This window comes from Camelus bactrianus, chromosome 2, assembly GCF_048773025.1.
Source record: "Camelus bactrianus isolate YW-2024 breed Bactrian camel chromosome 2, ASM4877302v1, whole genome shotgun sequence".
NCBI lineage: Eukaryota > Metazoa > Chordata > Mammalia > Artiodactyla > Camelidae > Camelus > Camelus bactrianus.
Window position 1 is genome coordinate 70,662,012 of NC_133540.1, and position 12,760 is coordinate 70,674,771.

The 12,760-nt window shown below is 36.6% G+C and overlaps 1 protein-coding gene across 7 annotated transcripts in view; it reads right to left on the bottom strand.

Annotated features, from left to right (window-relative positions):
• Positions 1–12,760, bottom strand: part of GRID2 (glutamate ionotropic receptor delta type subunit 2) — a 1,297,966-nt gene that overhangs the window by 227,104 nt on the left and 1,058,102 nt on the right. For all 7 annotated transcript variants that reach the window (XM_074343780.1, XM_074343790.1, XM_010953544.3 and 4 more), the window contains one exon: positions 3,476–3,671. In XM_074343780.1, coding sequence (XP_074199881.1) covers positions 3,476–3,671 — 196 coding nt within the window. The remainder of the gene's footprint in view (positions 1–3,475; positions 3,672–12,760) is intronic.

The window sequence follows — 12,760 nt, forward strand, 5'->3', positions numbered from 1 at the left end:
CTAATAACACAATTAAGAACAAGCACAACCTGAGACATTGATGGGATCTATTTAAAGTTACAATTGGATTAGGAGGATTGTTTTCACAGTGATGCAGACTTTCCTGGAAGGCAGTTACTATACATATGAACTCCTGTCAAAGGTGCTAGAGAAGAAGTTTGGCCTTTTGTGGAATATTGACTTAAAAGACCTTGGAGGTCTTTTCTGCCTGCACAAATTAGAAATCAATGACAGAGAACAGGAAGCTGCTGTGTGAGATGCGCCAGACTGGTTGCTAGAGGAAGAATTGGAGCCGCATTTCATGTGTTACAGTTCTCAATCTCATCAACCCCCAGTGAGCTGGAGCAGGGGAGAAGGTTATTGTTTGCTGCTTGGTTGGCTTTGTGTTTTAATAAAAGCTGGCCAAGACCTTGAAAACTGAACTCCAAAACATTTTATTGTTACTACCTAATCTCTGTCTAATCCATTTTCAGCTGTCTCTGATTTTGGTTGAAAGAAATATATACAATAGACAAATTTCACTGATATTTTCCATTATAAATTAATCACAGGATTCTTCCCTACCCCTCTAGTAAATCAGAAAACTTAATAAATGTGGTATAATAAATACTTGGGGACTTGATTTGCAGTTTTAAGTCCTCTTTTATCAGCAGACTATCAGGGAATAGAAATTGTTCTCTATTTCTTTTATTGCATTATCTTTTTACTATGTCATAATTTTAGGTTAACCTTAGGAAATACAAATCATAAAGGTTTGTAATTACAAATCACTCATATATACACATTCTTTCATGTAAACTTCAGGATCATCTCATAAATTTATTACTCTAGTCATGCTATTTATTGATGCTTCTACATATATATATATATTATATTATATATATATATCATTAAATAATGACAAAAACCATATGAGATAGAAATTCTTATCATCATGATAAAAACCCTGAGCCCCAGAGATTTTAAGTAACTAAAGCAACTAATCACATTTCCACATTTTACTTAAAAAATTGAACTGGATTCAAACCCAGGTTGTATGCCTACAAAGCACAGGCTTTTAACTCTTACATTGTGATAATTTCACACATGGTACATGAGTCTTAGAGAAACCAAGTGATTTCCTCAAAGTTATACAGCTAAGAACTGGAAGAACCAGGAAAGAAAACCGGATAGTTTTTTTCTAAGACCAGAGTTCTTCCCAGTCTTCATAATAATTTCTTTAAGACAAAGTATGACATTTAAACGCAGCATAAGAAACACTAGCCCAAGTTAAAAGGCAATGGAATGGCTACATATTTAAAGACAAAGAAACATGAAAGCCTAAAGAATAAGTAAAATTTCTCAGCACATGCTGCAAAATGGTCAGTAGCTGAGTCTAAAACACCTCTATCTACTTCACAGAATCTTGGATTGGAATTGTCTCAGTATGGATATTTACTGTTTATTTTTACATATACACAAATGTCTAGTTAAATTCCATATGGTTAAATAACATAAAGGTAAAAAATAAAAAACTCAGAAAATGTAGGAACCTGTATGTACATAACTTGGAAAAGAAGTTTTCATAAAGAACACTGAAGACCTTAGAAGATATGTATGAATATCTTACATCTATGACTACTTAAATCTTCGGTGTAGCAGTTGATGTCCTATATCTTTATGATTTATATATTATTTTGGAAACACCAGGATGTAGGAAATGTAACCAGTTTGTATTAATATAAAGAATGAAGGGTAATGGTGTGTGTGTGTGTGTGTGTGTGTGTGTGTGTGTGTGTGTGTGTAAGACCATAAGCATAGAACAAGGTCTTATTTACCTGACTGGCTACCTCAGAAAGTTACCAGTCTCTTATGGCCTCACTATTTCCATTCTTTTCATACTCTTACCAATTTCCAAACATCAGCTATAGTGATCTTCTTGACAGATAAAAATGAATCATGACAATCCCCTGTAAACACAAGTTCTTCACAAATCATGGACTTCAACTTATACTTATCCTCGAGAAAACAACATTCTTTTTAACAGTAGACAATAAGAAGGAAAGTAACTCTTCCAAAAACCATTTATAATATTTTCTGAGGCTTAAATTCGTTCACATCCTGTGAGTACCTAGTAAATCCTAAAATCTACCCTTCTCTCTCCCTCAGACAACATACAGGTCCCTTCACTCACACACTCTCCACTGCCCTTCCCAGGCCCTCAGGAACTGGAAGATACCATGGAGAACTTCTAAGAACCAATGGGCCTCTTGACAGAAGCAAGAACTATTTTAGGATCAATACCTGGGCTCTAGGAAAGTGGGATTACTATAACAAGGGTAAAGGAGTTAGAGGCCATTGCTAACATTTCAAGGGCATTCACTTATTTAAAGGCATCATTAGTACTTGGAAAGAGGTTTCTGCCAGCATTATCAGTTTTTTAAAATAATGGTATCAATATAGTTACTGCAAAAATTACTAGGCTGACTCTAGGGAACCATAGCAATAGTGGTAGCAGATAAAGGATATCATATGAAAAGGCATAGAATAATGCTAGACCCTGTGGCAGAATAATTTTTTATAGTTATCAGAGCGTTCTCCAACATGGAATCATTGAGTTTGCCTTTTCAACAAGGAACTCTGACTTGGAATCCAAATTATTCTGCTGTGAAAGGTTATGGAGAAAAGATGTATGCCACCGTTGGTGCTGTTACTGGTCATTCAGTCATTCATCCCATACTTACTTGTTGAACGTCAATTCTGATGATTTTCACTGTGCTAACCACTGGGATAATTTTAAAAAAACATCATCAGTTCTCTCATGGAGGTTTTGATGGATCCCGAGGAAGAAAGAGTTACTTCTGTATACATGTTTATAAACCACAGCCCAGAATGAAAATTAGCCTCATGTGTTTTACACAAAAGACTGCTTTCTAAATGTTTTTTTTTTAAAATAACTTCTAAATGATGGTTATATAAAAATCAGATATAAACAAAGATTTTCACTTTTGGAAATAGAAACAGACATCTGTAGAAAATGTATTTGTTGACAAGATTAGCTTTCACGCAGAGAACTTCACATAATTGTAAGTAAAGATAAAGTTTCCATCTAAAAACAAGTGCAGTGTAGAAAATACCAAGTCATTTGAAAAAACTGGATAATCTGAATAGTATTTGGAATGAGATTTTTAGAAGCCTTTTCAAGTCTTCATGTGTATAAATCCCTGACGCTGTTCTGAACAAAACACCAAGTCATGTTTTCTAGCTTTGGAATTCCATGGGAAAAGGATCCATTAGATACACCGCAGAAAGCTTTGAATTCTCTCTACTGGTGCAATGCATCACCTCAAAATCTTTAAATCGGTAGAAGGTATAATTTAACTGAAAACTCTATGTTAAAGTTAAAATTTTAAGAAGGAAGTAAATTAAACTCAAGTTAGCAATTCCAATATGGGGGGAAAAGCAGTAGATTCTGAGTGAAAAACTATGGCCATACCTTTTGAATGCCGGCTTGGGACTCCAGAACGTTATTCTCTGATCCGTTGCTTCGGTTGATCATCCGCCACATTTGGGAGTACATGCTGTCCCTCTCGAAAGGATTCATTCCCTTCATGCGAACATGCTCATACACTGCAGAGTCCAGGACCGTCCCGTAAGGGATATCGGTTTGCTTGGAAAGGTCCTGGAGAGACCTTGATAATTGGAGCAGAGGAGACACAGGAAAGAGTACTGAATATTTTCAAGTGGAAGCAAAAAGTAAAACATGTAAATACAAATCTCAAATTGTTTTCTTATTTTGTTCTTTCTTCATATTAAGATGTAATATATAAGGAGAAATACTATAAGGGTGTGTGGCACTTGCATGGAACATGACAAGACAAAAATCATTGTTGAAGGAAAGGTGGAAATTTCTGGTGATAGGACAATGCTTTTTTGGTAAACTTCTCTGCCAAAAAAAAAAAAAAATCTAGCAATCCATCAAAGCAAAGACAAATTAAATTATATTGCTAGATAATCATATAATCATTTAATTTTTTAAAATTTTTGATGTGTTATAAGCCTCAAGCCTATGTTTTTTTAGGTGGCAAGTCATAAATGTTTTTATAAAATAATTACATTTTGCATAAACAACATGTTTTGGGTAGGTGTATACTTAAAAATTCATACTTGTAATATTCATCACTTATTGAGTGGCTATTACATACTTGCTAGGCAACTGGCATACATTATCCTTCCAGCAATGCCTCATGTTTAGAACTATTTCACCCATTTTATAGACAAGAAACCTAAGTAGGGAGAATAAAGGACTAGATCAGTGTGGCACAGTCAGTGAGGGATAAAGACAGAATTCAAACATAGACCTGACCGGCTCCAAAAACCATATTATTTCTACTGCAAGATACTGACTCTTATTTCTACATTTCTTTTGCTAGATTGGCTTTAAGTGTCTTGTGTCTATCTGTGTGTGTGTGAGAGAGAGAGAGAGAGGGAGAGAGAGAGACTTCCATTTGGATTCAAACAGAATAAATTTCATTCTTCTGGAAAGCTGAATATGTTTTCAGTTTTCTCTTTTACAGAACAATGCTCTGGGATTTTCAAATCAATCTTTGAGTTACAGATGATATCTACTTGTCCCAGGTTATTCGTCTCTAAATTGGTGGTCAGTCTCCTTATATTTGAATTTCTGAGTCACTCTATACTTTCTAACTTGGAGAACCAATCACTTCTTCACCAGAACTCACTGAATTTGTGTAGGAGCTCAACTCTAATGACTGGCATTTAAGAACAAATACGTATTTTTGGCATACTATTCAAAATTAGATGCTGGCACATTTCAAACTCACTAACCTCTGAGAATGGGAGCAGATGCTTTGAAACACCATAGCATATTTTGAACAAGAATAAATACCTACCAGCCCTCCATAACCATGGGCCATGAATCTCATGTTAGGAGACCTCTGACCTTTTGATCTGTTTCCAGATGGCGTTTGCTGATGATTTCCTGGGGGTCTTTGCAACTAGCACTAGCATTGGGCAAGTGTATTGGGAATATTCTTGCAGGTCACCAGTTTCCATCATGTGCAAAACTGTTGTAAACGATACATTATGAGCCGTATTTGTTAGAGGACTATTTGTGCCAATTCCTAATGGTAACTCTCAGCAAAATTTAATCTACATTTTGCTGAGTTTTATGTGCTTGATGTATACTACATATTATATGGAAATGAGTGATACTGTGATAATTTCTTTTTGCTCTACACTTCTGCTGCATAAAGTGATACACTTAAAATTTACTATTTGAAGGGAAGAATTTTCTGGAATATTCTACAACTGTTGAGCTAATTGTACCATTCGTAAAAGATAAAGTGACAGTATACGTGAATAATTGAGGGCAGAGGCAGGAATAAATGTTAGCTACATGGGGCTACTGTACAACCTACTAGCAGAGTGACAGGGCATTGGCTCCCGGGACATACCATAATTATCTTGGTAGTAGTATAGCTATAAGAATTTTGTTTCAAAAGAGGAATTTGTTTCTTATTTACTACTGTTTCCAGTAGTAGAAGTAAAACTATATTCAAAACATTAACATTTTAACATATTCCCCACTGTTTAGTGATGCTCTAAACTGGTAACACAGGAGAAGGAAAAGAAACATATCCATACAGGTTATGATGGGCCTCATGGGCTCAATGTCTACAAATATGAGGGGCAAGTTTAGGCAGATGTACAGAGCTTGCACTCTCTAGAACCTGAAGGTGCATGGCTGGAGAAGGCCATGCTAGGATTCATCAGAAGCCCTCCCAGGACAGGACTGGCCACTTGTTGCTTAGTTCTGGCAATCAGTACTGATCATCACTTTTAAAAGGTTGTAACCTGGCGAGATCATAGTCTAGGGAAGAAAAATGTTTCTGCCTGTATCTAAATATATGACTGGCTTGATCAAGTAGTCATACTAGTAAAATACTGTTAAATAAATTAATGCTACCTCTTAGCTTTCCATGAAAAGAAAACTGAAATCAAGTATTAGGATCTTTAATATAATCTAGTTTCTGTGACATAATATCACCTTAAACATTAGCTTGAAACCTGAATACAGCATTATAGTAGTTTTTTAGATGGTGAAACTACTTTGTACACATAAAAGAATTTTAAAGTCACGTCGTAATATGTTGCTTATGTGAAGTCTTTGTGTCAGGAAAAGGAAGTATATTTTCAACATATTTCAAATTTAGCAGAGCGTTTTGTAACTTAGAACAAAGGCATGTTCCCTCTCGCTTCATTTCTGATATCAAGTTCAGCTTATAAATTTGCCTTGAGATATGCTTGCAATAAAAATTACAGCTTGTCTGATTCAGTGTCATTCCATTATAGTACACCAAGACAGCACAGCAAAGGTGGCAAAAACAAGATGAGGCAAAATGAAGTGAGCACAAATAGCTTTTTACAGAAAGAGAAGGCTGTTTGAGGAGCCCAAAAGAGAGGAGGGTGCCTATTATAAGCAGTGATTTTGCTATTTTCATGCTCATAAGATTTTACAGCAAGATCAGCAGAAATGCTACGGCCTATATTGTAAGCCCTAAGAGAAATCAAGTAGGTTATTCCACAAGTGGTAATCCTCAGAGACATTCTATCTTAAGGCCAACATCTGAGAGGATATTATTTAGACATGCCAACTCATTGTTGTAAAATGCAAAACAATTATAAAATAGTCAATAAGCACCTAATACATAAGTTTACCTTGGCAAATACTGACATTTCTTTTAACAATCTGCAACGTTTACCCAAGACTCAGAAAAAACGGGAAACCTAGAGCATTCTAGAAAAGAGTTAGCTGTGAATATACTCATACACACTAATATATTCGGTTTCTTACCTACCCATACAAAACCAACATACACTTACAGGAAACTCAGCAAATGATCACTCTGCGCATCTCAAACACCTGAGCCGTCCCTTCCCAACCCCAAACCCAATTCATGCACACAGAGTAAAAAATGAGTGTCTATAGCTGTAAGTGGTGAATGATAAAAGAAAGCAAATGCTTTGCCACTCTAATCAGCCTTATTTTCTCGACATCTTACTGAGATTCTTCTTCTGTTTCTTGTACCAGGGTCCCATATGACTAGCAACCCACAGGTACTAAACAACACTGTCTGATAGGTAAGTGATATTTACTTACATGAACATTACATACACTGAGAAACTGTATGATTAAGGGTACTTCTGTGGAAGGAAATTTTAGGAATTTGGGTGGATCTAGGCTGATTACAAACTCTTTCCATGAGAAGAATAAACTTACAACCCTTCAGGCATTGAAAATTAATTCTGATACATGTGATAGTCTGATATTAGCTGTATCTGATAGCACAGCTTTGATATTAGGTTAGATTTTAAAGTCAAGCAGGTCTATTATTTGTGAGCTGTATGATGTTAGGCATCCCTGTTAATGTATCTTTCCTCATCCATAAGTGGATAGAGTAACAGTGCCCTCCCCAAAGAGTGATGATTAGAGGACCTGTCACATCAGCATTTGATCAAGTTATCTATTGTCCTTATATAAAGATTATTATTACAATGATTCCTCTCCTCATAATGTCCTATTTAATGATTTCCAATGGATTTTTTTTTTTTTTTGGCGTATGGCAGGATTACCTTTTATTCTGTTAAAGAGGAAATTCATGAATTGGAGTTGAATTAATGTCTCATGTCCTTTCTAAGTATAAGAATGTATGAAACTTTGATACTAAATGGTCATAACTTTCTTCACAGCAAATTCTTTGGGACACTTATATGACTTTGTTAATGATACTGTGTTATAGTGAATGTGTTGCTACTTACATTTCTAAAGCTATCAAGTAGTTAAAAATCTAATTCCTATCCCCTCTGCAGTGAACTTTCATTCATATTTTTACCTGTTTTCCTTTAATAAGAGAATAGCTCTTACCTATACAAACTTTAAAATAAAACTATCATAAACCTTTCTTCTCCGTGCATCTCCCTCCCTTCCTTCCGTCTTCCCTCCCTCCCTCTTTCTCTCTTTTAACATTTGAGCCCGGTGGTGTGGAATGCACACCAACAAATGACAAGAGTGAGCTGCAAGCTCTAGCTCTGGGGAATGTTAACTCGAATCCCATTTTTAATGGAATAGAACACGTCAACTCAAGTTATCACATTAGAAGGATTTTTCTTCAGGGGGAAAAAATGGAACATGGTTGATAGGATAGGCGTTGCGTGCTTCAGCCAAAGGGGCTGACAGTGAGAGAGAGACGGACACATAGGGGTATATTAAAAGTGTCCTCCAACTCAGTTCATGTTTTACCCCCATAACCTCTCCCCAATTTCCTTCTCTGGATGCCAATTTCAGCAACTGCCAAAGAGCAGATACTGCTGGGGCTCCAAGGGCCCATTAGCAACTACATACAGAGACTGCCTGGTGCCCACTGCAGTTCACTGGTTGCAGTAGCTGAGAGTTGTCCTGGGCAGGGCACAGAGACAGGTTTTCCAAGCACAAAAAGTGCTTCAAAATTTGACACTTAAAAAACCAACTATGTACCATAATAGAGGGCCAGCAGAGTGAGCATTAGTGTCACTGAGATCCAAGAAGCAGAAAAAAGTGTTGGACAATGGATTGAGGTGGTCAGGTGAGGCAGGCCTACCACACAGAGGTGCTCCCAACAGTTATGCACTGGGACAACCCTTCGTTTCTAAAAACATGAGTTTTGAAGATGTAAAGATCTGAGTTTCAGTTCTTGAACAAATTATTTAAACTTCTCCAAACTGCAATTCCTTTCCCTATTATACAGGGGAAATGATAATTTTATAATAAGGTATCTGGAGGTTTGAAGAAGATTTTAATATGACACTTACTGTTTAAGTGCTCAATTACTGGTAGTTGCAATCATTAACTTATTACTGTTATTGTTGTTACTTTGTTTTCTAATATAATTTCTAGACTTGCCATCTTTTTATTTGTCCTACCAGTTAGATTCATTCTTAGCTAACCCCTTTCTCACCTGTGGCCTTTCTCTCTAACTCCCCGAGCCCATTTCATCTCTCATCAAGTTGTACACATTTTACCTCCTACATCTTGCAAATCTGTCACTACCTTTGCCTTTCCATTGCTAATACCCTCATCATTTCTACCTAGAAGATTATTTCTAAATTTTTTCCCTGTCTCTACTCCAACCTACATCTAATCCACCCTCCCCACCACAGCTAAAGTGCTGTTTCTGATGTGCAAATCTCATTCTGTTCTTGCCTTATTTAAATACTTCCTCTATACTCCACCACCCTTAGAAAATGACTCAAACTCCATAGCATTCAAGATCCTTCAAAAATTTGCCCTAAAAACTTTTTTTTTTTACCATCTTCAAAAATAACCATTTTCTTCACTGTATTCACATTATAGGGCAAACATACCACTTCATCATTCCTCGCGTGGTAGGAGTTTTCTCAGCATAAGATCTTTCCTTGTCTTCCTGGTGAATTTCTTCCCTTCAAGCTTAAACTCAGCTGCCTCTTCAGGGCTCTTCTAACACTTAGAATATGTTCAAATTTTAGCATTGTGTTTTGAAATTTTATTTCTTTGTTTGCCTCATCAGAATACATACTGCTGACTCTATCTATCTATCTATCTATCTATCTATCTATCTATCTATCTATCTATCTATCTATCCATCCATCCATCCATCCATCCATCTATCCCTCTATCTATCTTCGCCTTCAAACTCAGAGCCTAGCCCAGGGTGTGGAAAATAGCAATCAATGAGGCTCATTTGTTTTGATGACTCTTCTTTACTAGAATAATGCTTTCATCCTAAAGACCAGCATTCCCACTAAACTAGGACTGCACAAAAATGGGATTTTTACTGTATGTTACTAGCTACTCTGTGGGTGACTAATCATGGCCAGCAGTATTTTGTAGTTAAAAAAAGACTTTTTAAAAGACAACTTTGGACATTTCCCCTGTATCAAAATCAGCTGCAAAAGCTATATCAGATCGCCAGTGAATTGCTTGACAAGACATTTTGTCATGGATGTAAAATAAATACATTCAGAGGAAAGGCAAATAAAAAGAACAATTAAACAAATAAGAATGAAAGAAAAATCTGGAAAAGCTGAGGTTATAGTACAAGAGTCCGGTAGACAGAAGACCCAGTAGAAAGTGGAACGTCTACCCCTGAGAGGAACACTTATCTGTGTAGTGTGGAAATATAGCCGACAAGCAGTGGTTGGTTTGATGAGTGACTAAAATACCAGAAGCAAGCTGAAACAGTGAAGAAAACTACTCAACTAACTCTGTTAACTGAAATGATTTAAAAATATAAAATAATTCATGGTTTTAATAGCTGAAGAAGAGGTAAGCACCAAAACAAAGAGAGAATAGTCACCTTTGGTAATACTGAGTGTTATTAAGAAAATTAAATTGTAGGGTTTTTTTCTTTCAAGAGTTGAATATTTTCATAAAGTGGAAGAAGTCTTGGGAATAGGAATGCTCTACTTATAGGAGAGCAGGAAAAGCAAATGAAAAGGCTTTCCATCTTCTCATTTGCAGTGTAGCCAATGGCCACTCGTGCTTTGAGAAATCACATACTGAATCTCAGTAGCTTCTTTTCCTCAGTGAAGTTTTCCAAACTGTTTGGAAAGGAAGTCTGATAAAATAAAGGGGGTATCAAGGGTAAATGGTTGGAGGTAAGCAGGATTCAAACACTCCCTGATTCAGAAGAAAATTTGGTGTGCAAATGTCTCAGTCCACACTGAAGAGCTCAGTGAGAGTCATTTTAAGTGCATGAGGGCTTCCACTGTTTGATGAAAGCAGGCTCAGGAAAGAGTTGACTGTTCTTTAGCCCAATGGTGCTAGGTTTCTTATTTTAAAAAGATTAAAGTCAAAGTAACATTAGTGAAAGAAATACAGTTCTTTCATAGAAGATTATATTGTATAGCATACAAGTATAATTTATGGGGCAAGGTAACTCAGGAGGGACCCAGCCACAGCTATCTCTAGTGGAGAGAAAGTATTAGCACTAAAGTGTTTGTGTCTTACTTCCTCTTCTGGTGCCAGAATTTTTTCCTTCTCAGGACAGCAGAAGCTTGAAGTCTGAGGCCAACAAGCTAGAATGATATTAGGCAGGGCAGAGGGCTAGAATTCCTTGTGAAGATAGGGAGGCCCCCTGGAGAAGATGGTGCTTTATAAGAGGGGCCATACGAGGACCAAAGAATATGGAGGATTTATAGAGGAAGATCGGTAGATGAGAATGGCTCCGTGTGGGATGCTCGAATAAAACCTAAGCGGTGCATCCTTTCCAATCCCTCTGTTCTGTCCCTCTCCCCGCTTCTGTCTTAGTTCTTCACATGCCCTCACACCTGCCCTTATATGGTACAACAGGGCAAATGAGATGAAAGACAGCGTCAGGTCTTTGTACTCTGAACTTCTTTAGAATAATCATTTGATCTATTTTTAAGAACTATTTAAATATCCATGGATTCCAAGTGTGCTTGGTCTAGAAAGTGTGCAGCAATACTTGTGAAGAGGACACTGCTCTCTTCCAAACACTGTCCCTACATGGTGGATTGATAGGCATGCTGGATCACAGCCCAGAAGGTGACTTTCAAGTCTTTCCTGAGAGATTTAGGAATATATTCACCCCCTCGAAAGTAGTCAGGGGCAGCCCTACCTGCCACATAGTATAGATAGGATGGTCACAGGTAATACTGAATTTTTATAAAATAGATGCACTTGAGAAAGATGGATGTCATGGACTATGCAGGGGACATCCTCCTGCACTTGGAGAAACCTGCATTTCCCACACACATTCAGAATTTGATTCAGACTTGCAGATATGATAGGTCATTTTAGAGAACCCAGAGGAAGGTGGAAACACTCTGTCCTTGCTGCTGTGACGCATATTAATAAAGATGATTGATAAACTCTCTCCAAAATAACAATGTTATATAAATATAAGAAAATAGTCATCTGAAATCCGATTGTCTTGCTTGACTTGTTGACAATCCACATTACTACTTGGAACTAATTCTGTCATGTCATGAATCCTGATATGTGGCAGACATTGTATTTTCCCACCTGCTTGCTGACAGAATGATCATTTATGACCTGTTCTCTATTTTAAGAGGCTTATTAGTTAAAACAGTCTTTCATGATCTATGTATGTATGTATAGATATAGATACATACACTAATTAAGCGAGAATCCATCGTAAAAGACCCAGTAGTCTGTGAATTCAATTGCTCTGCAATTTCCTGTGCAGTTTCTTTCTTATATACCATGAAATAGATGCAATATTTATTTAGATAGGACAATATGAACAAATATGAAATTATCCTAAATTCATTAAGTTTACCAGTGATTGTCAGCTAATTATAAAATTCATGTTAGAACAATATCCTCAAATAATCTGATAAACTTCAACAGTAGAACTAGTGGATTTTTATGTTCCTGTATCATTGAAAATACAGAAAGGACTTGACTAATGCCCATGAATTTCCCTGAGGATCAACAAATTTCAAAATGATGTTAAGAAAGAATCCTAATACAATCATAACATCAGAGAATTGAAAGAGTTTCTGGAGGTATCTCATAATTCAATTACATTCCTTGAGGCACAGAAGCCAGCCTCCAAAACTGACTTTATTTTTCTTCGTAAGGCATTTTTATGACTTAGAAAACTTAATACCAGGCAGTCTTTATTCATGCCTAACCTAAAATCCTCCTATTTCACATAAGCCTCTCATTTTGTCCTCAGCCAAACGGATAACAGGT